Source organism: Salvelinus namaycush, chromosome 16 (genome assembly GCF_016432855.1).
Source record: "Salvelinus namaycush isolate Seneca chromosome 16, SaNama_1.0, whole genome shotgun sequence".
In the NCBI taxonomy this organism is placed as follows: domain Eukaryota; kingdom Metazoa; phylum Chordata; class Actinopteri; order Salmoniformes; family Salmonidae; genus Salvelinus; species Salvelinus namaycush.
Window position 1 is genome coordinate 9,712,933 of NC_052322.1, and position 27,935 is coordinate 9,740,867.

The window sequence follows — 27,935 nt, forward strand, 5'->3', positions numbered from 1 at the left end:
CCTTCTGTGGCCTCCAACTGCTCTTAAATACTAGTAAAACGAAATGCATGCTCTTCAACCGATCGCTACCCGCACCTGCCCCCCCGACTAGCATCACTAATCTGGATGGTTCCGTGTTAGAATATGTGGACAACTATAAATATCTAGGTGTCTGGCTAGATGGTAAACTCTCCTTCCAGACTCACATTAATCATCTCCAATCCAAAGTTAAATGTAGAATCGGCTTCCTATTTCGCAACAAAGCATCCTTCACTCATGCTGCCAAACATACCCTTGTAAAACTGACTATCCTATCGATCCTTGACTTCGGCGATGTCATTTACAAAATAGCCTCCAATACTCTACTCTGCAAATTGGATGCAGTCTATAACAGTGCCATCCGATTTGTCACCAAAGCCCCATATACTACCCACCACTGCGACCTGTATGCTCTCATTGGCTGGTCCTCGCTACATATTCATCACCAAACCCACTGGCTCCAGGTCATCTACAAGTCTCTGCTCAGCTCACTGGTCACCATAGCAACACCCACCCATAGCAAGCGTTCCAGAAGGTATATTTCACTGGTCATCCCCAAAGCCAACACTTCCTTTGGCAGCCTTTCCTTCCTGTTCTCTGCTGCCAATGACTGGAATGAATTGCAAAAATCACTGAAGTTGGAGACTTATATCTCCCTCACTAACTTTAAGCGTCAGCTGTCAGAGCAGCTTACCGATCGCTGCAGCTGTACACAGCCCATCTGTAAATAGCCCATCCAACCAACCAACTACCTACCTCATCCCCATATTTGTTTTAGTTTTTCTGCTCTTTTGCACACCAGTATTTCTACTTCTACTTGCACATCATTTTTCTATTGATTGACTGTTTGTTTATCCCATGTGTAACTCTGTGTTGTTTTTGTCGCACTGCTTTGCTTTATCTTGGCCAGGTCACAGTTGTAAATGAGAACTTGTTCTCAACTGGCCTACCTGGTTAAATAAAGGTGAAATATATATTTTTTTTTCTAAATGTGCGCCGCCCTATGGGACTCCCAATCACGGCCAGTTGTGATACAGCCTGGAATCGAACCAGGGTCTGTAGGATGTGATTTTGGAACAGACAGGTCATCTTCTTGTGGTTGTTTTATATAATAAATGGCAATAAAGAGAGTCAAAAAACAAATCATAAGTAATAAGGTTTTGAAGTGTCTGTCCTATATCTAGGAGATATAATAAAGCTCAGGATATATTTTTGGAGACATATTTAACCCCTTATTTATGTTGGTACAAAACTACCTCCATACTTCTGGCTTAAATTGACAGTCATTTTTGTTATTATGTTGATGCATCCTTGCGTCAATAGGCTCTTAAGTCATTTAGCAAACAGTCTTATCCAGTAGTGAATTACATACTGGACCACCGTTGGAATCGAACCCACAACCTTGAGGTTGCAAGCACCAAGCTCTACCCACTAAACCACATGGGACAACAAAAGAAAGAAACGTGTTAATATAATCAGTGTTGAGAAAACTATATTTTTTGAAAACATCACTTTACACCCAAAATGAACTTAAATTAGTATATTACATGACATTTTACAAAATGAAGATGTCATACTTGTACAGCAGACCATGAGAATATTGTGTAATTACTGTATTTTACCTATGTGTCTCTAATATGTGTACACTGTTTAAGCATTGTATGATTTTTGAATATGAAATATAGTCCCACATTTAAATTAAATCCATCCTCACGATCCAATGCTGAAGCAGTTATCTGTCAGTGTGGGATAGGGGCATTCCACAGTTTCAGCAGGATGCCGTATACACAAGCTCCTGTTTACCTAAAAGAACACATGAGTCAAATGATATCCTGTTTGATTTATCAAAAGAACCAGTCAGGTGAATTTCATTGTCATTCACACTCATGTGGAACAGAGGAAAAGTGAAACAAAAGCGAAACAAAGTATCTGCTATATACTTCAGGACTAGGAGCGATGCAACTGTTTTCCGGATTTCATAAAAGCATAATTAGAGGTTATTATGAGTAGAGAGGGCAGATCTTTGTCATACTGAAAAACCTAAAATTTTCCATTCAAATTTATACCCCAAAACAACATTTCTTAAATAGACGGTGATTGTTTCTCGGGTCAATCAGACAGTGAGTCACAAACTAATGATCGCCTGTGGGTCATCCCACATCCCAAGGCTTTAATTCCAGTTTCTGTCCATGACTGGGCTTTAAATGTCATGCCAATGGATTCACCCCAGGCACTAATCAGTCATCATCCCAGTTAAACACACTATTGGGAATCTCCACTCTTCAAGATGGCAATCTAAAGCCTGTCTGAAAAGCCACATTTACCATAACAAGGTTAGGTGCTGCTCAAGCATGAATAATTTAATCAAGGGGGAATGTGGAGTATAGCTGTAATTTGATAGAGACAAGCAGCCATGGTATGTTTCAGATGTAACGTTGAGTGAGAAAAAAAACTAGAGGCTGTCCATGACTTTTCTGATGTAGCCTAATTGTATTTATTTATTTTATTTAACCCTTATTTTACCAGGTAAGTTGACTGAGAAGACATTCTCATTTTACAGGAAGGAGCTGGGGAATAGTTACAGGGGAGAGTGGATGAATGAGCCAATTGTAACGATGTTGCATACAATGACTGACAGTCTCTATGCCAAGCCACATAAGTACCCTAACACATAGTGCCCTCTAGTCTCTTATTCCCTTATCTTAGTATGAATAAAAATGAATCATGTATGAATAACTGTCAAAAAATAACTTAAAACTGTCAAACAAAAAATTACTTAAAAAGTATTTTCTAAAGTGCAATACAATTGATGAGGCAGTGGAGTTTGTAAAAGTGTTTCACATACATTACAGCCTTTTATAGTTATAACTCCCCCGGAGCAGACAAGCCTATCACGAGTTGGCAGGTATATACCAAAATCTGAAGCGATTTATTGACTGTGTAGTCTAGTGTGTGTGTGACAGATGAGTGAGTCTATCATAGGATGTCATGGAAAAATAAATGTGCGCGCTTCTCAGCAACTGCACACCAAATGGTGACTCACACATGTAGTCACCGCGCGCACTCCAGTCCCACGCGCATATCCCAGAAGGAAGCAGCGCTTCTTATGAAAACTGACAATTTGGGAAAGTTCTCTGCCGTCACTCCGGTCTCTGTCGGGTTTCGATTGCATCTCTGCTGAAGTGCATATACTGTCCTACACAAAAACGTGATACCGTGAAAAATAAAATAAAATCGCCATGTGCCAAAAAGCAATCCAAACCCTGATAAACATACATATTTTCTGTTCATGTAGGGAACTGGGCACACCTAACAGCTACTCAATCATCATATCAAACGTGTAAAACTAAACGTAAATAGTAGTATACAATCATTCAATTATGTCAGTTTTGTGAAGATAAATGACCTACTTAATGTGATACCTTTCAAGATGACAGTCATTTATTTCATGCTTGTTGGATGGGGATTTTTTTCTAGTAGACCCTAAATGAGATCACATCTCTTCATTCCCAACAAGGATGGATTTACAGGACTTGGTCCCATGATTATGTGTCATAGCATGCTCAATGGGTAGAGGCAATAGGCTGCTTTGCCACAATCAACACCACACTGTAATAATAACAAGCCATTCAGGTCTTTTTGGCCATGTAGTGTATGATCCATATGAAATCAAATTGTATTGGTCACATACACATGATTAGCAGATGTTATTGCGGGTGTAGCGAAATGCTTGTGTAGGCCTATAGTGGTAGTAAACATATGAAATAATCTACTTCACTTAATTTTGGCACCCAGGTATACTAAAATTATTAAGATATGTGTTCACATAACCTTTTAGTCCACTAACTGAAGATTTGTCCCGGTCCCCACATATTGTGTCTCCCAATATGTTGTCTGAGTTTAACTTTGGGCCTACCCGGGAAGCCACCCGCCTGTGTTTATCCAGACGCAGTGGGTGACAGCAGGGGTGCTAAAGTCACACCAAGGGCCTTTTAAAATGGAGTCTGGGTAAGAGGCCCCCCATCATCAGGTGTCAAAGAGAGAACCGTTCGGGCCAAAGTTCTCCCACACAGGAGAACAATAAAGGAATCTTAATTGGACTGTCTTTGAAGAGAGGATCAATCCATTTAGGATCTTATGAATCTATGAAGATGTCATAAGATATTTCAAAGGTTCCATGGCTCGCTTCATATATGGCCCTCAAAAAGGTTCTAAAACAAAAACATGAACAAAGGGGGGTGGGCTCAAGGAAGAGGTGTGATGTATCATGGCAGGTAATACTGCATTTTGGATTATCCACATACAACACGTAGCAACTTATTTTTTTCCCCCCATCGGGTACCACTGACATACATAGATTTCCACAGATCAAGAATGTGAATCACAAAGTTTTGTTGTGACAAGTCTAATGGACATTCACGCACATATTTTCCCCTTTCAGTTCTGAACCTGTAATCAGGTTGCCACATCTTTTGTCAAGAATGATGACTCCATTCCTATTCCACACCTCAAATTACCTCGATTACCACCAAGACCACGTTCATAAACTAGTTTGACAAGGACTTTACATGAATTCCTATCAAACTGGTTTAACCCTCCTGAACCTAATCATGCAGCTCCATCGTTTTTCAGAGAACATCAAGTAACCAATATTACCTAAATAACATTTTCATAAACCAGTTAGATAAGGAGTTTACATTGATTTATTAGGATTTGTGATGTTTTCAGAAGTTAAAAGGCAACAGCCCCAAAAGCATATGGGTCCCACCCTTTCATGTTGTAGCACAGTCGACACTCCAACCTTTCCAGGGACGGTGGCTTCATCACCATAGCCAGATAAGGGCTGTTTGGCCACCGACACCAGTACAGGAATGTCGGTAGGTGACAGTCACAGAGGGACCAGGGAGGGGTGAAGGGGGTCTGGCTGTCTCTGATCCACTGTGTGACTGGCTACATAGCTGTGCCTGCATTTATAGGCCCAGGCTGTAAACTCATTACCATCCACCTATCAGCACAGGGGACAGAAGGACTACAGGGGAACCATTCATTTACACCCCCCCAAAGACATGAGTTGGTTTCCATTTTACTCTTTACAGCAGATTGTTGTAGTGTACCAGTTCTTTCTGATAGCTCACAGTAAGCTTAATAAAAAAAGACCAATATAGTATGCACTTTTCATATCAGTGTGTGCATTTATATTCACATGGTGTATGTGTTTTAGTGTATTTGAGTGAGTGTGATTGGTCTGTGCATTCTATGTGACCGAGGTCATGAGGGGTAAAGTGAGAGTGCTCAGCTGTCCACTCAGATTAGTGTGAAAGGAAAGCATGCTGGGACGATACTAAATGGATACTGTAGTGGGCCTAGCAACACACACATGCTGTTAGCAGCGCAACCTTCAACTGAACTAGCGCCCATTGAGCTAAATTGGTTCAAAGACGTCTTTTAACGCCTTTTTAACAAAGAAGACATATTTTCAACATCTTGTGCTTAATGGGCTGTGTGTTCAAAATATAAATAATATATATATAATCCATAAACAACATGGGTCCTCACACCGGAAAACAGCGATTTATTTATTTTCGATACAGTGTATTGCTCCATTTTCACAATAGTGCAAAATTACTTTACAAGTTTCCTCATAAATATAACAAACATAATATATTATAAATAAACAATGCATGTGACAATGTGTTAACTGAAAAAGCTACAGTCACATTGACATTGCACAAATGTTTTAATCCAAGAAATTGGGTAATTGAATCAACAAAATGGAAGCCAAGGTATTGTGTGGTTGAGTGCGGATTTCACTCATGGTACATAAGGAGTTCACACGAACCCAGAAGGCAACATTTGCCATGGAATGTTATAATCAGTTATTTTTCTGGTTGTAAATGTGTTTTCTGGTTGTATGGTCAGATACCAGATTACAACTAGTTAAAGATGTCCTTTTCTGGTTGCTAAAAAGACGTCCAATCAGTATACAACCTGACCATGATGTCACAAAAAACATCAGTGCAACCACTTTTGCCCTTTGGGAACAAGACACTTCACCATTGCAGGAAATAATCTGTATTAGACAAACAGAGCTTTGTTCTCGAAGGGGGCCTTTCTACAACTAACCAATATTGGGTTGTTTCGGAAAAACAAACTAGAACAACAAAATCCTTCTAAAAAAGGGAGAAAAAAATTACTTCTCAGAAGTTTGACATCTTATCACACTGTGCTACATATTTATTGAACCTAGTTAACCATGACTGAGTGTAGAACTCAAATTAGGACCCGTTGTAGTCTATTGTAACCTTGGCTGACGCAGCTCTTTCACCTCAGGCAAAGAGTCAGTATCAACTTTGTACAAATAGGTTCATTATTTTAACCACTCCACCTTCGAACTTCCAAAGAATCCTGGTATTATCTTACTGACGTGTTTCAGAGTATCATTCGAGCTTAGAGTTATATTACATGTTGTCACACGTTTACTACATCAACCCTGGCGTGGTGCATTTGTATCCTTTTCAACAACACACGGATGAGGTATGGGTGAGTACAAACTGAAGTGTACGTAAGACAAAATGACAGCACCAGTGTCAAGTGTTCAGATTGGTGTCATTTGTGTTAAACTTGCTAACTTGAACTTTACGCACTTAAGCCGTTTCAAAGCTGCCAGAAGCGTGATACCACTGTGTGTGTGTTTATGAATGATAATGATCTATACAGCAAATTAGGGTCTTCTAATTAGCTAGTGGACAAGCAAGCTTGCATACCGTCGCCTTCCACACAACAGTATTGGACATCAGTTGCCCTAACTATTAATGACATTGGTGGTGTCATGCTCGTGGCAGTGACAAGGCAATAAAAAAACATTTAAAAATATATACCTACATTTTCAGTCAAGGTACCAACACACAGAAGAATCTCCATGAGGACCTGTAAATGCATCAGCTACTTTCTCTCATGGTTACATGAACCACTGCATGAAAAAAATAAACCTTTATCTTTTAACTGTTTTCCGTTACAAATAATACAGAGATATTTCAGTTGACCGGGGTCCCGTATGTGTTAAGCGTCTCAGAGTAGGAGTGCTGATCTAGAATCAGTTTAGCCTTTTAAATCATTCAGAATAAGAGGGATGACCTGATCCGGGATCAGAATTCCTACTCTGAGATACTTTATGAATACGGCCCTGATATTGTCTTCAGTTTAAGACATCCTTATCAATGCTCTCATCACTCAACTCTCAAGCACAAACTGAATGACTAACAGTTTCACACTTTGACTTTCTCCCTGACACACTTCCATCCACGATATGCACAAAGTTAACGCAACAAAATAAAAACAATACGTCTCTCTTGAGTTGTAGCAGTGGTCCATTTTCTTTTCATAAAGCATCTTTGAAATTGTCTGAATATATTAGCTATAGATTGTTTTACATTTAATAAATAAGAAATAGAATTCAACATAATTGTTTTTTATATAAAAAAGGGATTTAAACAAATTCTACAGTTTCGAGTAACGGTAGATCGAGTATCAATAGATCTATTTTTCAGTGTGAAGTTTCCCCTAGGTACAGATCTAGTATCAGCTTCCCCTTCCCCAATCCTAACCTTAACCATTAGTGGGGAAAATACTAAACTGACCCAAGATCAGCGTCTAGGGGTAACTTCAACCCCCTCCCCATGTGCGTCTGTGGGGTTGGACGGTAAACAACATTGGCCGTTACTGCCACCTAGTGTGACACATTTAGCAGCACTATACATTTTTATTCCTTCCGGCCAGGACACGATATGCATGCATGGCAGAACCAGCCTATAGCTACATTCCTTATTAAAATAATTCATTTCAATATCTATATATATATTATTGCAAAAATGGTGATAACAAAAAAAAATACATTTACAGTACACATGATACACAAAGTGACTGTCTTCAGAGACAGTGTTTCAAGCGTTGGATTGCAAAGGGAAAGAGGGATGAAGAAGCATCTTTTTTTTTTCTTTTTTTACCTTTATCCAAGGAAAACTCTACCGTGTTCTTCAAGAGACTAGGAGCTGGTATCTTTACGGTAATACAGCGAGACCTCAGGAAATGAGACCGCAAAAGATCCACCAGCAACCCCTGTGTTTCTCTCTCTCCCCATCCTTCACTCTTCCAATCTCTCACTCTTCCCATCACCTCTTGTCTGTTTAACTGCACCCCCTCCCTTCCCTCCCTCCCCCCCTTCACACAGAGCAATTACGTCTCTTGCTTGGGCCTGGCTGTGCGGGGGCGGCGGTGACCGAGGCGGGGGCTGAGGTCAGCCGGAGCCTAGCCCCGTGTCAAAGGCTGGTGGAGGACACGGAGAGCGTGGGCGACGAGGGCGGCGGGAAGTTGAGCAGCTCCAGGACGGCCACGCCCACGCTGCTGCGTCGCGTGAACATGCAGGAGGCCGCCACCCACTTGTTGCTGCGCGGGTTGTACTTCTCAATGGAGTTGAGGCTGGAGCTGCCGTCGTTGCCGCCCACTGCGTACAGCCAGCCGTCCATGGCCACAAGGTCATGGGTACTTCTGGGAAAGGGGTGCAGCATAACATGCAGACTCAGTAAGGCAGGTCAAATTCAGGTAGGTCCCTCCCTGTTTCAGCCTGTTTGCTTCCGTTTGGTCGTAGTGAATACGACCTTGCTGTGACTAGATGAGGCCTGTTTTTAGATGAATATGAGCCACACTGCTGATTACAACAATGGTTTATTTATGGACTGGAGCATCCATTGTCATCAGGTTTCCCTGGTCAATTCATTTCCTGTTGACTCCGTCTATTTCCCTGTGTGTGTGTGTGTGTGTGTGTGTGTGTGTGTGTGTGTGTGTGTGTGTGTGTGTGTGTGTGTGTGACTGTCTTCATGTTTGTGTGTGTGTGTGTATGTGCATGTTTGACTCTAATTCAATTTAAATCTCCCACTCCTGGTCTCTAAGGCCCACTGCTTGTGCAGGGTCCAGAAACCCTAATCATTAGGTGAGTAACGGCCGTAATGAAAACCTCATCACACTCCGAGACTACTTTCAAATACTCATATATAACAGAATGGCATCAAGTATTGTGTACAACATAAGACCTTAAAGGTGTGGGATACATTCTAAATGGATTCACAGCCTTTATGTACATATAAAGGCATTTAAGAGGAGCGAGAGCAGGCTCTATATATGCACTGGTAATGAAGTTATAGCCACAGGTGGTTGATAGCGATTGTGACGTGGCTGGCGGTGCCCACCTGCGTATGTTCATGGGCGCCACGCCCTCCCAGGCATTGGTCTTGGGGTTGAACCGCTCCACTGAGTTCAGGCAGCTGGTGCCGTCATTTCCCCCGGCAACGTAGAGCATCCCCTCCAGCACAGCCACCCCGGCACTGCTGCGCCGGCTCAGCATGTTGGCGATGGCCGTCCACGCGTTGCTCTGTTCCGACCAATCATAGAGGGTTGTTAGGAGTGACATGGTCAGTTGAGGGACTCATCAGTGTTGGTTCTACTTTTTGATCTGGGCAGAAGTTCAGCTTTATGGGCCGGTTTTAACCAGATTAAGCATATTAATGGACTGAAAATATAGCCTGGTGGGACCAGCCTAATCGCTACGTTCACCATTGTATTTAATAGGATGGTGAACACAGCGATCAAGTTGGTTCTACCAGGCTACTGAAAATCATGCTCAGTTGAGATTCTTCTATAGGCTTAATCTGGGTCCAGGAAACATGTTCATATTGATAGAGATCTCATTGTTTGTTTCATTTTTTTATACCTGTGGTTCATATTTCTCCACTGTAGCTAGGTGTGAGGAACTGTCATACCCTCCTACTGCATACAGACTACCATCTAGAGAGAGAGAGAGAGAAAGAGTGAGAGAGAGATGGTAGAGTGACAGAGAGGGAGAGAGAAAAGTGAAAGAGAGAGAGAAAGATTGAGAGAGAGAGAGATGGTAGAGTGACAGAGAGGGAGAGAGAAAAGTGAAAGAGAGAGAGAAAGATTGAGAGAGAGAGAGATGGTAGAGTGACAGAGAGGGAGAGAGAAAAGTGAGAGAGAGAGAGAGATGGTAGAGTTTTTATTTTATTTATTTTATTTCACCTTTATTTAACCAGGTAGGCTAGTTGAGAACAAGTTCTCATTTACAACTGCGACCTGGCCAAGATAAAGCATAGCAGTGTGAACAGACAACAACACAGAGTTACACATGGAATAAACAATAAACAAGTCAATAACACAGTAGAAGAAGAAGAGTTTTTTTTTTTTTTTTTTAATGAGTCTATATACATTGTGTGCAAAAGGCATGAGGAGGTAGGCAATAAGAGTGACAGAGAGAAGGCAAGAGAAAAGCGAGAGAGGGAGAGAGAGATGGTAGAGTGCCAGACAGAGGGAGAGAGAAAAGCGAGAGAGATGGTAGAGTGCCAGACAGAGGGAGAGAGAAAAGCGAGAGAGGGAGAGAGATGGTAGAGTGCCAGACAGAGGGAGAGAGAAAAGTGAGAGGGAGAGAGAGATGGTAGAGTGACAGACAGAGGGCGAGAGAAAAGCGAGAGAGGGAGAGAGAGATGGTAGAGTGCCAGACAGAGGGAGAGAGAAAAGCGAGAGAGAGAGAGAGAGAGATGGTAGAGTGCCAGACAGAGGGAGAGAGAAAAGTGAGAGGGAGAGAGAGATGGTAGAGTGCCAGACAGAGGGAGAGAGAAAAGCGAGAGAGAGAGAGAGAGAGATGGTAGAGTGCCAGACAGAGGGAGAGAGAAAAGCGAGAGGGAGAGAGAGATGGTAGAGTGCCAGACAGAGGGAGAGAGAAAAGCGAGAGGGAGAGAGAGATGGTAGAGTGACAGAGAGAGGGAGAGAGAAAAGCGAGAGAGGGAGAGAGAGATGGTAGAGTGACAGAGAGATGGTGGAGAGAGAACAGAAGAAAAATATAAAAAGAGACAGAGAGCCACGTGATGACAAGCTCCAAATGCCAGATTACAGCTCGCACATGTTTGATGAGGCCCATAGTAACCAGGAACCCAGTAGGAAAATCACTCAAGCCTACATTATATCCGTGCTCAATAGATGACATAATCACACCAACGTGGACATCACATGCTCACCCAGAGTGGCCACACGGACATATCTCCTTCGGGTGCTCATGGCAGCGATGGAGGTCCAGGTACTGGTCAGAGGGTCGTACCGCTCTGCACTGTTGGGGTGGAGGGGGCACTCATTACATACATGGATGCAGTACAACACTCTCAGCTCAGTATTTGTATATGTGAGTGAAAATCTGTTGAGACAACCAGTGTCGGATATATTCACTGACATTCAAGGAAGTTTCCCTGTAGACAGCGGGCTAGAGGTACATTCATATTTGTAACACTTTATGGACGTACACATGTTAACGTTCTAACATTTATGACAGTGTCCCTAAGTTATTATGGAGGAGTCCAAGTCCTCAGAGTGGGTAGATAGTACAGTAGGTAGAAGATAGGAGAAGTTCCAAGTCAAAAGGCACGGGGCTAGGTTAGAACCCAATCCCGAGCCTGGCATCTGTGTTCCCGACGTCAGCAGCACTAACCGCTACAGGCCTAGTGAGCAGCGACAGAAGTGGACCTGTTGAGGCAGGAAGCTCCGTCGTAGCCGCCGGCCGCGTACAGGAGGCCGTGCAACACCGCCACACCCAGACAGCTCCGCCGCGTCCCCATGGAAACCTCGGGTTGCCAGGAGTTGGTGACCGGGTCGTAGGACTCCACTGACGCTAGATCGGAGGTACCGTCATACCTGAGGGAGAGAGAGGCCAGTGAGTGGGCTTAGAGGTTGTGTACCGGACACTGGTGGCAGAGCCCATCCTCCTATGGTTGGTCTAGGATGAGTCCCAAATGGCACCCTATTCCCTATATAGTGCACTACTTTTGACCAGAGCCCTTTGGCCCCCTTTTCCCCATAAGGTTCCGGTCAAAAACAGTGCACTATATTGGGAATAGGGTGCCATTTTGGACGTATCCTAGGCGAACAATAGGAGAATGGGCTCTGACACTAGTGGTGTCTGGTACCTCTTCAGGTTTCGTTCTTTAATCTCATTAAGCAATTCTTCACAAGTGTATTTTGTTAACAGTTTAAAACACAATAAACTTTCTTGAAATAAAATGGATTTTAAATAAGGTATCATCTGTTTATTTATTTGACAGGGGATATTTGTCATAGCTTATTTCCATTAGTAGCACCTGGATGAGACTCTGACATTCCAGACAGTGATAGTAGTGCATCAGACACTACTTTGTTCTGCCTTTCACTTGATGTACAAAAGCAAAGGGCGTTTGTTTTGTTTCCCTCTCTCGGATAGAGGGGACGTGCTTTGGCATTGAAAGTCACAATTTGAATAATTACACTTTAAGGGCTGCTGCCACATGTTAGTCCTGCTGCCACAGGCAACTGTTTATCTTATCATACAAAATAATATAAATCAATGTTTTCGGTTAAATAAGATTACAACAAGTTATCTCCCCTAATCCTAGTCTCACTTTTAAGACATTCATATTAACCTAACCGAGCTAGCTAGCTAGCAAAACTACCACTAGCATACCAGTGTTAAACAGTCCTATTTCAGTTAGCTAGCACGACATTGGTTAAGACTTACTACCCAAATCTAGACTATCTAGGGGTCAAAGGTTGGTCAGATGAGTTCATCTCTTACCCTCCCACTGCGTACAGCTTGTTTCCGATGGCCGCCACGCCCACCCGTGCCCGCCGGGTGGACATAGAGGCCACCATGTGCCAGCGGTCTGTCCGCGTGTCGTAGGCCTCGCAGTCGCCGTGGATGGCAAACAGACTGCCCCCACCTGGGCACAACACACACAGACAACAACCACATAATCATCATAGCTAACAACATGAACAAACAGTGCTGAGGATGGTCCTATTTCAGTTATAATACGAACAAATATTCTACAGATGGTAGCCGCGAGCTGTAATATTCCAAACTCATTTTGGATAATTGCCAAATCACATCTATTTAAAATGTTATGTGTTTTGAATGTTACCCAGTATCTGTGAACCGGTTAGCCTTTAACCACGGGCCAAATTCAGGATCCCTGCTTAAACAATGGAACTCTATAGGTAGAAAGTACTTTATATAAGTATGTGTACGCGCATGTGTGAATGTGTGTATGTACCCTGGTGGGTAACCTCTGGGGCACACTGACCAACGGCGAAGAGCACGGGGCTGGCGCCCTCGCAGCGACGAGGCCGGGTGCGGCTGTTGCTCAGCACGCCCCTCTGCTCGGGCATCAGGTGGTACTTGAGGGCTTCGATGAGCAGGTCCTTGCACTCCGAGTGGTGGCGCACCAACTGCTCCGTGTCCACGTTGCTCATGAGGAAATCCCTCCGCAGTAGGGGCAGGCGTACACACTTCATCAGCTAGAGAGGGGAATGGGAAGGGGCAGACACTTTTATCCAAAGTGAATTATTTTTGTATAGGTGACCAGCGGGAATGAAACCCACAATCCTGACGTTGTAACCATGCTATACCAACTGAGCTACACAGGTGCATATTTGATCTTACCCAGGGAACGTGCTGCCTGCGCCCGTCAATGTCGTGTTTGACCCAGCTCAGCACGGCCCGGTATACCTCCTCTTCCGACGGCACGTTCAGGTTGTCACTGGAGATCAGGTCCAATACCTTCACACAGAGAGGAGGGAGAGAAGGAAGGGGGAGAGAGAGGAGGGGGAGAGAGAAGGGGTGTGGGGGAGAGAGAGAGCGGGTAGGCATAGAGAGGGGTAGAGAAAAAGAGGGCAAGAGAGAGTATCATTTTACTCAAGAGTTACAAACATAACAGTCTCTACACCTCTTGACATTTGCTTGCGATTCTCTTACATCAATGAAAGAAGCTATTCCCCCACAGAGGCGTTCATCCCACGTGCGATGAGTCACAAAATTTGTCACGACAAGAAATTATAACATGAATTCATTCCTATTCATCTGGAATGAATGTTAATTTTGAAACATCTTGAAAAAGGTCAGCTTGACTGAAATGTCCAAAAAAATAAAACAATGAGCCGAGGTAAATGTGTGTGTGGGATCAATTTTCATGAAGAAAATGGTTTAGAATCATATTTCCATTAGCGCCACAAAGACATTGTGGTGGTGTATGCTTGCTAGCCCCGGCCCGCTAGCTGTCTGAATCGCCGTGTCTCCAACCAGCCTCACTACTCACTGGACCCTTATGATCACTCGAATAAGCATGCCTCTCCTTAATGTCAATATGCCTTGTCCATTGCTGTTCTGGTTAGTGATTATTGTCTTATTTCACTGTAGAGGCTCTAGCCCTGCTCACTATACCATATCCAACCTTTCAGTTCCATCTCCCACACACGCGATGACATCACCTGGTTTAAATGATGTTTCTAGAGACAATATCTCTCTCATCATCACTCAATGCCTAGGCCTACCTCCACTGTATTCACATCCAACCATACCTTTGTCTGTACAAACTGCTACAGACCTATATCTATCCTACTCTGCCTTTCTAAGGTCTTCAAAAGCCAAGTTAATAAACAGATTACCGACCATTTCGAATCCCACCGTACCTTCTCCGCTATGCAATCTGGTTTCCGAGCTGGTCATGGGTGCACCTCAGCCACGCTCAAGGTCCTAAACGATATCATAACCGCCATCGATAAGAGACAATACTGTGCAGCCGTATTCATCGACTTGGCCAAGGCTTTCGACTCTGTCAATCACCACATTCTTATCGGCAGACTCAACAGCCTTGGTTTCTCAAATGATTGCCTCGACTGGTTCAACAACTACTTCTCTGATAGAGTTCAGTGTGTCAAATCGGAGGGCCTGTTGTCCGGGCCTCTGGCAGTCTCTATGGGGGTGCCACAGGGTTCAATTCTTGGACCGACTCTCTCTGTATACATCAATGATGTCGCTCTTGCTGCTGGTGAGTCTCTGATCCACCTCTACGCAGACGACACCATTCTGTATACTTCTGGCCCCTCTTTGGACACTGTGTTAACTAACCTCCAGACGAGCTTCAATGCTACAACTCTCCTTCCGTGGCCTCCAACTGCTCTTAAATGCATGTAAAACTAAATGCATGCTCTTCAACCGATCGCTGCCCGCACCTGCCCGCCCGTCCAGCATCACTACTCTGGACGGTTCTGACTTAGAATATGTGGATAACTACAAATACCTAGGTGTCTGGTTAGACTGTAAACTCTCCTTCCAGACTCACATTAAGCATCTCCAATCCAAAATTAAATCTAGAATCGGCTTCCTATTTCGCAACAAAGCATCCTTCACTCATGCTGCCAAACATACCCTCGTAAAACTGACCATCCTACAGATCCTCGACTTCGGCGATGTCATTTACAAAATAGCCTCCAACACTCTACTCAACAAATTGGATGCAGTCTATCACAGTGCCATCCGTTTTGTCACCAAAGCCCCATATACTACCCACCACTGCGACCTGTACGCTCTCGTTGGCTGGCCCTCGCTTCATACTCGTCGCCAAACCCACTGGCTCCAGGTCATCTACAAGTCTTTGCTCGGTAAAGCCCCGCCTTATCTCAGCTCACTGGTCACCATAGCAGCACCCACCCGTAGCACGCACTCCAGCAGGTATATGTCACTGGTCACCCCCAAAGCCAATTCCTCCTTTGGCCGCCTTTCCTTCCAGTTCTCTAATTTCAATGACTGGAACGAACTGCAAAAATCACTGAAGCTGGAGACTCATATCTCCCTCACTAGCTTTAAGCACCAGCTGTCAGAGCAGCACACAGATCACTGCACCTGTACACAGCCCATCCAACTACCTCATCCCCAAACTGTATTTATTTATTTATCTTGCTCCTTTGCACATTCATCTTCTGCACATCTACCATTCCAGTGTTTAATTGCTATATTGTAATTACTTCGCCACCATGGCCTATTTATTGCCTTACCTCCCTTATCCTACCTCATTTGCACTCACTGTCTATAGACTTTTTCTACTGTATTATTGACTGTATGTTTGTTTATTCCATGTGTAACTCTGTGTTGTTGTATATGTCGAACTGCTTTGCTTTATCTTGGCCAGGTCGCAGTTGTAAATGAGAACTTGTTCTCAACTAGCCTACCTGGTTAAATAAAGGTGAAAACATTTTTTTTTTTAAATAAAATTAATATATGCTGTGTGTACCCATATAATTGAAGCTAAATGGGTAAGGGCGTTTCCTGATATAATACAGCGTGACTATGTAGTGCGTGTGTGTGCGCCTCTTTTAGGGCGATGTGTGTGTGTGTGTGTGTGTGTGTGTGTGTGTGTGTGTGTGTGTGTGTGTGTGTGTGTGTGTGTGTGTGCGCACTGCAGAGAGGGTGGCACAGCTCCTAGTCAGGCAGGGCAGGGCTGCTGCTGAGATCAATAGAATAGCAGCAGCTTCAGACGAACAGCATCAGCTAATCCACATGAACTAGAGAGCCATACAGTACAGAGCCAGCACAGTACAGAGCCAGCACAGTACAGAGCAGCACAGTACAGAGCCAGCACAGTACAGAGCAGCACAGTACAGAGCAGCACAGTACAGAGCCAGCACAGTACAGAGCCAGCACAGTACAGAGCCAGCACAGTACAGAGCAGCACAGTACAGAGCCAGCACAGTACAGAGCCAGCACAGTACAGAGCCAGCACAGTACAGAGCCAGCACAGTACAGAGCCAGCACAGTACAGAGCCAGCACAGTACAGAGCCAGCACAGTACAGAGCCAGACAGACAATGTGTCTGTGTCTGACATGTAAAGTGTACCAGTACAAGCGTGTTTGAGAGACCTAGAAAGAACAGATACGAAATGTATATTTAAAAACATGTATAAACCAAATGTCTGTATGTGAGCAATAACACCGTGTAGTAGATGACCATAAGGTCCAGTCAAAAGTCCAGTTGCCAGTGTTCGTTCGTGTCTAAAACGAGAAAATGTGGGGGCGCTTTTCATGGCTCGGTGAGCTGAAAAACACTTAGAGCAGGTAAATAAACCCTGCCCCTGTGCAGATCTGTGACTGGCACACCACAGCTGCAGAAAGAGAAAGGAAGAAAAAGAGAGGCAGAAAATAGAGAGCATACAAAGAGAGAGAGAGAAAGAGAGAGAGAGAGAGAGAGAGAGAGAAAGGAATACAAAGAGAAAGCAAAAGAGAGAGCAGAGTCCCAGCTGGCTGCCCTACAGCTCTGTTTCGGATGTCACTAAGCCTACTCATTCTACTCTTGGCTAATGGATAGTGGCCACTTCCTTTCAGTTTGGCGAGTAACATTGAGATGGAAGAAAATTAAAGAGCAATCAAATAGTTAGTGTAGTGTTTCAATCAGGAGGAAAATCCTAACAGCTGGTGCTGTCACAGCTGTCACATAGCTTAACCTGTCCTGTCTCTGATATTGTCTCTAAACGTATGTTCACCAACACACCTAGGTACGCTGCTAACCCCAACTCAGACCCTAAAAAGAGACTATTGACTCCAACCCCTCAACTCTGACCAAAGGATGAAATGAGCGTTCACATCTGTCCACATGCTAGGTAGCTACATTCCCATTCACATTTCATGGACACGGATTCCTATAGATCTTTCAGTCTCTTGGCAACACATGCACCATGGCCGTGTTCCAGGCTTCAAGACGCATGCCAGATCTTACAATGCCTTGATATGTGTTTAACGGATCAGCTAAACATTATGATATAGGGCGATTCCGTGCCAGGATAGGCCGAAAAATGTTGGGCATCTTATATTGTTCTGGCAATTCTCACATAGAAACTTACTTGGGAGGAAGGATGTTTGACATGTTTTTTTACATTTGTATCACAAACCATTTTTTGGACATTCATGACGAAGAGTTCATTTTAGGACCTTTTTAGACCTCTACATGCCTCCTGTAAGACGCTATGATCCGGGAATCGTACATGATGCATGCAACATCTTGGTGTCATTACGCTCTAACATATGGATTATGTCTAGATTCTGAAAGAAAAAATGCTTATATTACTATCTCAAAAGTACCCTTTTTAATTTAGCTTATTTTTGGACGTATTGTTTGGAACAATATGTGTCTCACCACCTGGATTCGGTCTTATGTAGCAACATTTGAAATATCATACACTGCATTTTTTAGGATCTTTTTTTAAAGTTGATAAACTTGTAAACTTACTTCAAATAAGTCAAATTGGGCTCTCTGGTAGTTTTGAAGCTATGACCCATTTTATATATACATAGAATTGACATTATAACCAAATCACAACATAGGGAGTTCCCTTTTAATCCATTTCCCCATTCACTGTGTTGGTGGTGCTCATTAAATGTATAAAAACGTCAATTAGCAGGGAGCCCACTCTGGAAATTGTATGTACTTGTACAGTATGTTGTAACAAACTATATGTCTTAAAATGTACAAAATCAAAAAGGGTCCTTCTGAATTATTGATATATTTTATGTTAAATAAATGAAATTGTATTTCATACTCCATGTTTGAGCACAATATAGGGAGTATAATGACACCAAGATGTTGTCCGTTATGCTTGAGCAAGGCACTTAAACCCTAATTTGCATTTGTAAATCGTTCTGGATAAGACAACTAAAATGTAAATGTATCATGTACGGTTCACGCATCATAGGGTCACTTTCTTCATGATTTTTCTCCAAAATAGTTTGTGATAGAAAAGAAACATGTCAAAGATCCTTCCTCCCAATGACGTTTCTATGTGAGAATTGCCAGAACATTCGGATACAAAAACATATTTGAGCTGTATTCTTTCGTGGAATTACCCACTAGAAATCTGATTCCCGACTGCGCAGTCGATGATGTGGCAAGCAACCATTGGTCGATGCAACAACATCTGCAATGTACTCGGTCTGGAACATGACCCATCTTTGGCAGTACTCTGCCTAATTACCACTTCCAGGCCATACCCCTAAACTAGGCTGTCAAGTCCAGACGATGAACAAGTGACTGCTATGCTGAGCTGCTATGACAGAAAAACTAGACGGAGAGCATGATGAGTAAAACTACAAGAGACACTGATTGACAAGGAGCCGAGGATGGAGAGATGTCTTCGTCTAATGAGTGTTCAAAAGGCAACTACACACGCTCGTCTTTGCTGCTTGCTCTATGAAGGACCTTGAGGGGGTTGAGGAAAGGACAGAACATGACAAGATGCTCTCCTCTTTCTGCGGGAAAGAGAGGGACAGTCAGAGTGGGAGGAGACTAATGCATCTCAGTGCAGCTGAGCATCTTTGTTTGTCTTTACCAACAACTGTCAGACGAGTGGAGAGCACTGTAGATCGCCTTGATTGATTAAGAGGTGAAAAGGTTTATATTCCTAGTGTGTCTAGAGCTCGCAGGCTCCCAACATCAGCGCACGAGTCATAAACCAAAGTGCCACGATAACTTTCAACAACTCCAATGCAAAACAATTCCAAAAATAAGATCCCATCGCCGTCACGTCATTCTGTAAGGAAAGGCGTATGACGTGCTAGTTCAGTATTCTGTCTGACCTCTGACCTGTTTCAGTGGCAGCAGCGTGAACTCCTCGGTCTTGGACACCTCCACAAAGTGCTGCAGGACGTACTTGTGCGCCGACTTGAGCAGGTCGCTGCAGGAGTGCGTGTCTGCGAAGCCGCGGATGCCCAGGCAGTTAGAGGGGTCCAGCTGGCTGAGGAGGAACTTACAGCAGGCGTCCCTCACCCCGTTGAGCTGCAGCAGGCTGGCCGCAGGGAGTAAGGTCTAGAAGAAAAAGAGGACGATCGGGTGGAGCCATAGACGCCTGAGCGATGGAGCAAACGTAGCAGCTGCAGTTTTTGCACCCCCACTTTTTTTTACCAGAAAAGTATCATGATCCATTAGGTAATTTCTCATTTTCAAATGATTAGTAATGTTTTGAGCTAGTCTGTATTAAAATACAAAATTATTATATAATATATAAAATGGAAGTAACAGATTGTCACGACTCCCGCCGAAGTTGGCTCCCCTGCCTGTTCGGGTGGCGCTCGGCGGTCGTCGTCACCGGCCTACTAGCCGCCACCGATCCCTTTTTCTTTTCGGTTAGTTTTGTCTCATTAGTTACACCTGTTCCTATTTTGTGTGTGCTTGATTTGCTTCCCTATTTAGTGTGTGGAACTCGCCCCTTTGTTGTGCGGGATTATTTTCATGTTCACGTTTGTGTCGTTGGTGTTGTTTGTGCTCTGGACCGTGTTACCCGTTGTGTTGGGTTGGTCAGTGTTTTGCGCCCTGCGTGTTTGGGCATTTACTTTTGGTGCTGCATTAAAGTGCATCTTTCCCCTGGACCTCTCTGCTCTCTGCGCCTGATTCCTATCTACACACCTAGTCAGCCGTGACACAGATTCCATTTTGCACCCCCTCCCCTCGTTGCCTCAAGATGAATGGCTTTGCCTTGCTCCACTGTTTTGGCTCAGTGCAGTTAGAAAGCACTAGTTGCACCACTGGTGTTAAAAATGAAAAGGCACATGCAAATAGAATATTTTTTTTATCTATTCTGTTGTCCGTCTACATTTGTATCATTGTTTCGTCGGATGCACTCAGGGTGTTGTTACATATCATTTGAGAGGCGGCACCACGAGCAAATTTTGTCATTTCACTTTGCCTGTAAGAACCCTGATGAGCACGAGCATGTCTGATAAGGCTTTGCTGTATCGCAGCCCCTGAGAGAACCTCAATTGCTGGAGTCCGCTCTCCTTCACAAAACTCATTGGAGGAGAAGGTCAGAGGGGCGGGACCTCTGGCTTTCTCATCCAATGGGTTTTGAGAAGGAGGCGAGGAGAGAGGACGTGAGGAGTTTACACTTGAGATTCTCCAACTGACTGAGTAGCCTTCCATCAGCCTACCACCTTTGCAGAAAACTGCATGTCCGGTAGCTCGCGGGCTGTCAATGAGTAGCTAGCTCATAAGTAGATACTGAGAAATAATCAGTAGGCCTAATATTACACGATTAAATCTGTGAAATAACTTTTCTCCCCAAGCTGTTTACAGGTATTTAGCACCATTCTGCATTTTTGCCATCCATTTTCCCAACATAAATTGGTTTAAATCACATTTGTAACTGAATGAAAACAACATTTTAACAAAGTAAACAGCCTGGCTGAGCCCCATGAGAGTGCACCATGGCCGCTTCACGGTTACAATGTTGCCAAGCTGTGTTTATATGTGCCTATGCGCAAATTGAAAAAGCACAGGATATTTGTACCTTGATGAAACAGCTCTGCTTTGCTTGGTTGGTAATATCGACCAAATAAGCAATTTCTACCCTTGTTGCATCAAATATGTAGCTGCTGAGACAAGTTTTAAACATTTTCGTGGTGACAGCTGCTAGGTTTCCATCCAATTGGCGACAGATTTTCAGGCGAATATTCAAAAATATGCATGAAGAAAATATGTGCATTTTTTCACCAGTGGTGTGTTTCCACCAAACGGACAGATAAAAATCAGTGCGTTATGACGTAGCGCACACAAAATGCACTTTTTTTCTTAAGTTTACATGTACTGAATAAAAATCTAAAGTTCAATGTGTTCCCATTGTATTTTCGACTACACCAATAGTTTTGTCAGAAAAACTGTTGGGTTAAATAGCAAATGTCCCTACTCTGGTCTTGGTACGTGTGCTCTAGCCAACAGCTCGAAGAAAGTCTACAGTGTGGGTAGGCTGTGCGGGTAGGCTAATCTACATGAGATTATTACTGATAAGAGCGAGAACGGCAGTCAAGCATCACCCACACCCATTACCCACTCCCGACTCGGGGAGGTAGTGACGAACCAAAACACAATTACATTATGTATGCAGTGCTGTTCACTGTTTCTCTTAATCAAATCAGGCCTACACAATAACACAATTTGCATGCTGTATATGAGTAGCTGGCGAAAGTATTTCTTTATATGAAGTAGCTTTTATGAAAGAAAAAGGCTGGAGACCCCTGATCTAGCAAAACTGCTCAAATATGACACCATATTACCTGAGCTACATTTTATTATTTATATTGCAGATTCGGTCCGCAATTTATGGATATATATAGCTTCCAAAACATGCAAATGTGATCATGATAAATGAATAATACATTTGCAATATTATTTTTATGTGAACATAATCTATGACCAAATTGAAAGGCAAAACTCCAGTTTGCATTTTCAAGTTGACCGTTCTTGGTCAATGCCCTACCAGATAACACTGCCATATTGAGAAAAAAAATTGTTCAAAGACACATTTAAGTTCACATTTGTAATTGTACTACATTATTGTGATCACATGACAAAAAGAAAACTTAATGTCCAATTTAACAACGCTTTTTCTTAGCCTACCAAGTACAAAATTCTTATTCTTATTGGGTAAAACAATATTATCCTTCTATATTATTTTTCGATTTCATTTCCTCATTGTCAAGCGTTACCCGGACCACATTCTTAACAGTTTGACATGTCAATCTATCTCTGTGGGTGGGATTGTCAGGGGAGGAGCAGGATATTTGTCAGAGTCACTGGGTTGTTGGGTTTCAGACCTGTCAATTATTTATTGGGGGTGAGATTTTCAGGGAAGGTAGTAGATTCTAGTCATTAAAACACAAAATGGTTGTGTTCGGTTCATAAATCTGGATTTCCCCTGTGAAGAAAGTGTAGAATTGCAGGGAATAGTTTTAAACATTCAAAACAAATTTATTGAACATTTTATAATTCTATTTATCTATTTTTTTGTACCCCCACTTTTACATAAAGTCTGGTTCCCATGGGTGGAGCGATATAAAACGTGAAGATATGGAATGTGGCAGAATGATATGGGATGGGATATGAAGATTAGTATAGGATGATATGGGGTAGGATGTAAATGGTTTGTAGCGTGATGCGAAAGGATGTGACAATATATAAGAGATTAGGAACAGAAGTAAGAAATACTTTGACGAAGTAATGTAATCATCAGTATCAGTATGTTTTCGTGGAATACTTTTACGGTTTTTACTTTACGTTACTAAACGTATTAGTTCCAGAGAGGTAAGTATACAAAGCTATTATAACAAGAGTCAAATACTTCTCAAACCCTTTCAGATTTCATGCTCTCCACGAACATCAGAGTACAGCACTCTCCCGTTATTACTTTGATAGCGGTCAGAGAAGTTTACCAACTTTGAGAGTGTTCGAGACCATCATGTAGAATAATGATGGTACATTAGGAGCTCATCCCAAATGGCACTCTATTCCCTACATACTGACTACTTTTGACTACATAGTGCACTACATATGTACTTTTATCTCAATCTCTTCATTCAAAGACTCAATCATGGACATTCTTACTGACAGTTGTGGCTGCTTTGCGTGATGTATTGTTGTCTCTACCTTATTTCCCTTTGTGCTGTTGTCTGTGCTCAATAATGTTTGTACCATGTTGTGCTGCTACCATGTTGTTGTCACGTGTTGCTGCCTTGCTATGTTGTTGTCTTAGGTCCCCCTTTATGTAGTGGTGTGTTGTCTCTCTTGTCGTGATGTGTGTTATGTTCTATATTTCAATATATATATATATATATTTTTTTTTTAATTTAGGAGGCCTTTTGCCTTTTGGTAGGCCGTCATTGTAAATAAGAATTTGTTCTTAACTGACTTGCCTAGTTAAATAAAGGTTAAATACAAATAGAAAAATGAATAAAAGTAGGGAATAAGGTGCTATTTGAGACGCAGTCCAGGAAAAGCGCAGTAGTCTTTTCTTCTTACCTGCACGTTTCCCTCCCCCACCACGATTTCTGCCGTGTAGGCATACTGAACCAGCTGTTCCAACGCCTGGGAGTCAATGTCATGCAGGGTCACGTGGGTCTGGCGACTCTCCGACATCTCATCTGCATGACCACAGACAGACAACAGAGTTTTCCAGTTTTCCAGTCTGCAGTGTACATGTGCCTGTGTCCGTGCGGACAAACCAAATGAGAAACCAATTCAACATGTCAAGTCAGAGAAATCAAATCAGAGTTTATTTCAAGTGCAATTAACACTCCATTTTAACTTAAAGAGTTGTGTGTGTGTGTGTGTATGTGTGTATAATGTGGTATATACTCTATTGCAGGGTTCCCCAACTGGCAGCCCACGGGCGGGGGGGGGGGGGGGGGGACATAAAAGACTGTAATAACACCAGTAACTCAGCTCAAAGAGATTTTAATTTTTGAAATCTGTTTCAAAGTATTCCCACGCATAATAAAGAGATATGTGATCGCATACAAATGTAAGCAAGCTTTGAAATGATTATGTTTTAGTCAAATGTTATATCCGTTTGGGCTTCTTGCGCTCCATTTGCATTCTAAAAATGTTTTGTAATTAAGTTCCGGCCCCATGACCATTGTTTCAAGAACAAAAATCGACCTGCGGCTTAATCTAGTTGATGATCCCTGCTCTATTGCCACAGACATGAAGCACGTACCTCCCATTATACACAAATTCTCATAGGACAGTCACTGCATAGCACTATGAAATTGTTTAGCATTTGTAGCTGTCTGTGTCTGAGTGATTCATTGTTTGACTGTCAGACAATCTTTGTGTAATTCCGATTCCTGGAAATATGAGGTGCTTGCGTTAAGCCAAACACAGCGAAGAAGCATATTTGAGCATGGAAGGGAGTCCAATTGTTCCAACAGGTCAAAAGAACCTGCACACACGCACAACAGCGTTTTGGTTATATTGATTCGATTGTTGGCTATACAGTGCATTCGGGAAAGTATTCAGACCATTTGACTTTTTCCACGTTTAGTTACATCACAACCTTATTTTAAAATTACATTTACATAAGTTTTCAGACCTTTGGCAGCGTTTACAGCCTCGAGTCTCTTGGGTATGACGCTACAAGCTTGGCACACCTATAGTTGGGGAGTTTCTAACCATTCTTCTCTGCAGATCCTCTCAAGCTCTGTCAGGTTAGATGGGGAGTGTCGTTGCACAGCTATTTTCAGGTCTCTCTAGAGATGTTCGATCGGGTTCAAGTCCGGGCTCTGGCTGGGCAACTCAAGGACATCCAGAAACTTGTCCCGAAGCCACTCCTGTGTTGTGTGGGCTTTGCGCTTAGGGTTGTTGTCCTGTTGGAAGGTGAACCTTCGCCCCAGTCTGAGGTCCTGAGCGCTTTGGAGCAGGCTTTCATCAAGGATCTCTCTGTAATTTGCTCTGTTCATCTTACCCTTGATCCTGATTAGTATTTATTCAGTTGAAAAACATCCCCACAGCATGATGCTGCCACCCCCATGCTTCACCGTAGGGATGGTGCCAGGTTTCCTCCAGACGTGACGCTTGGCATTCAGGCCAAAGAGTTCAGTCTTGGCGTCATCAGACCTGACAATCTTGTTTCTCATGGTCTGAGTCCTTTAGGTGCCTTTTGGCAAACTCCAAGCGTACTGTTGTGTCCTTTTACTGAGGAGTGGCTTACGTCTGGCCACTATATGATAAAGGCCTGATTGGTGGAGTGCTGCACAGATGGTTTTCCTTCTGGAAGGTTCTCCCATCTCCACAGAGGACCTCTGGAGCTCTGTCAGAGTGACCATCGGGTTCTTTGTCACATCCCTGACCAATGACATTCTCCCCCGATTGCTCAGTTTGGCCGGGCGGCCAGCTCTAGGAACAGTCTTGGTGGTTCCAAACTTCTTCCATTTAAGAATGTTTTTCGGGACCTTCAATCCTGCAGAATTGTTTTGGTACCCTTCCCCAGATCTGCGCCTCGACACAATCCTGTCTTGGAGCTCTACGGACAATTCCTTCGACCTCATGGCTTGGTTTTTACTCTGACATGCACTGTCAACTGTGGGACCTTATATAGACAGGTGTGTGATCAATGGAAACAGGATGCAGTTGAGCTCAATTTCAAGTCTCATAGCAAAGGGTCTTATGCAAAGAAGATAAATTAATACATTTGCAAAAATAAAAAAAACAGTTTTCGCTTTGTCATTATGGGGTATTGTGTGTATATTGATGTTTTTTTTATTTAATTGAATCCATTTTAGAATAAGGCTGTAATGTATCAAAATGTGGAAAAAGGGAAGGGTTCTGAATACTTTCCGAAGGCACTGTATCAGCAGACTTAAAATAGGCCTAGGTTTAGAGCATGGTCAGTTGAAAGTAAGTCTAGTGGTGAGTCTTAAAGCCCCATACCCTCACAAGGCTCTAGTATGAGCTGCAGGAGGGAGGAGGAAAACTGGGACACACCTCACCTGGTGATCTATGACCCTAAGAGGAAAGAACGCACACAGACAACAGGGAGGAAGGAAGGAAGTGGTCACTGATGAGGAAGGAAGCAAACAAATTAGGTGTTGCTCACAAGTTGAGATTCCACTGCCACTCACACACACACACATTGAGCAAAATGTAGCGCAGTTCAATGTCTGAGCATTCAAGCAACAACCAATAATCACCACAAACCCCTCACACCACTTTGTTCATGGTAAAGAGGGGGAGACGGTGTCTCAAAGTGAGTGACTAACACTAGTAGTGAACACTTTTGAGGGCGTGGAGAAACAGAATAGCAGTCTCAGTAGCAGTGGGTGCGGACTCGGAGGAGGGATACTTACTTGTAAACATGGCGTGGAAGTAGGGACTGCAGGATGCCAGCACCACCTTGTGTGCCTTAATCTCCTTGTTGGAGACGTGCAGCACGATGTCGCAGAGTAAGCTGCGCTGGCGCATCCTGTTCATAGACAAGAACGAGTCGTGGTAGTGGCGCTTGGAGTTGTGCGAGATGCTGTGGCCGTCGCGGTTCAGCAGCTGCATGCCCCCCTCCATCATGGTGCCCCGCTCCGCTGCAGCCGGCTCCTGCCTGGGCCTCACTCTGGGAGACTGCAACACACAAGGGGAGCCATTCCGGTTCTTTTAGGGTTCAACAAATTCTGCGAATTTTACCCAAATTCCCAGGTTTTCTAGAAATCACAGAAGGAATTTTGCAGCCCTAGGTTCATTCCAATTAAATTGTCCCAATTCAATAAATCTCTGTTTTATGTCATATGTGACTGTTTGTATCATCAAAAACAATATTACATCACCACTGCTGTAATAGGCATGACATGACAGGTGTCATAACAGTCATAGTAGCTGATGTGAAAGATATGACAACTGACTGTACAATCATGACAGCCAGGTATACCAAAATGTAGGTTAGCTAGGCCAGCATGGTTAGCTTGTATAGCACTCTGTGCTAGCCAGTAATATCCACATCATAATACTGACATCAGCTGTCAAGACTGCTTAATTCTACTTTGCTTTAAGTCTGTCCGTCAATGTCATTGAAGCTGTTGAGGTAGGCTAGGTCCTAATCATGCATGTAAAATCAAAAGTACAATACAGGTCGAGTTAGTGTGACTATTTCATAATAGCAAGCTAGGACTGATGGTTTGGTTAGCTAAACTTGCAAGTCTGTGTGTTTGGTTACCAAAGGATCTACTGTCGCCATCTAGTAAACTTGCTAGCTATGGATGAACACATTTCTAGTGGGAAATGTGTTAAACTATAACCATGGTATAAAAGGGATAGTCAACTCGTGGCTCTATGCGTTCTCTGGAACTCCACGGAAGTTCATTATTTTCCATAGAACGCATAGCCTCTTGTTGACTATCCCTTATGTAATCGTGTTCAATGTTATCCTTGCTTATAAGGCAAGCTTGATATCTTATGTATTGTAATAGAATAAGGTCTTAGCTCATTGCCAGCTGCAGCTCCTGGCAGGGTGTGTGGGGTAAAGAAGGATGCGCACACACACACACACACACACACACACCTTTCCTTTGGACTCTCTCATCCAGTGAGTTCTCACATTAAGAACACACTTTAGAATGGTGCATAAGCATCTAGATACCCTGTACTCTGTAGAATTGTGTTATAATGAATATTTACATTCCTCTCAACTGTGTGTGTTATGCCACAAGTGGCTAAAATGTAATTTAATCTGGTCCTCTTTCTACCAAATGTGGTATATTT

The 27,935-nt window shown here is 43.1% G+C and overlaps 1 protein-coding gene across 2 annotated transcripts in view; it reads right to left on the reverse strand.

Moving 5' to 3' along the window:
• Window positions 1-8,234: 8,234 nt before the first annotated feature.
• The window catches only part of LOC120060960 (kelch-like protein 17), a 29,264-nt gene continuing 9,563 nt past the window's right edge, over window positions 8,235-27,935 (reverse strand). Inside the window, exons 2-12 of one of the 2 annotated variants that reach the window (XM_039010413.1) lie at window positions 26,537-26,801; window positions 23,712-23,833; window positions 19,509-19,730; window positions 13,544-13,660; window positions 13,185-13,398; window positions 12,677-12,821; window positions 11,596-11,763; window positions 11,097-11,185; window positions 9,782-9,855; window positions 9,261-9,442; window positions 8,235-8,562 (exon numbers count right to left, since the gene is read on the reverse strand). In XM_039010413.1, the coding sequence (XP_038866341.1) occupies window positions 8,334-8,562; window positions 9,261-9,442; window positions 9,782-9,855; window positions 11,097-11,185; window positions 11,596-11,763; window positions 12,677-12,821; window positions 13,185-13,398; window positions 13,544-13,660; window positions 19,509-19,730; window positions 23,712-23,833; window positions 26,537-26,750 (1,776 nt within the window). In that variant the 5' untranslated portion in view covers window positions 26,751-26,801 and the 3' untranslated portion in view covers window positions 8,235-8,333. Of the gene's footprint in view, window positions 8,563-9,260; window positions 9,443-9,781; window positions 9,856-11,096; window positions 11,186-11,595; window positions 11,764-12,676; window positions 12,822-13,154; window positions 13,399-13,543; window positions 13,661-19,508; window positions 19,731-23,711; window positions 23,834-26,536; window positions 26,802-27,935 lie in introns of both variants that reach the window. The other variant, XM_039010412.1, reaches the window with a different exon arrangement.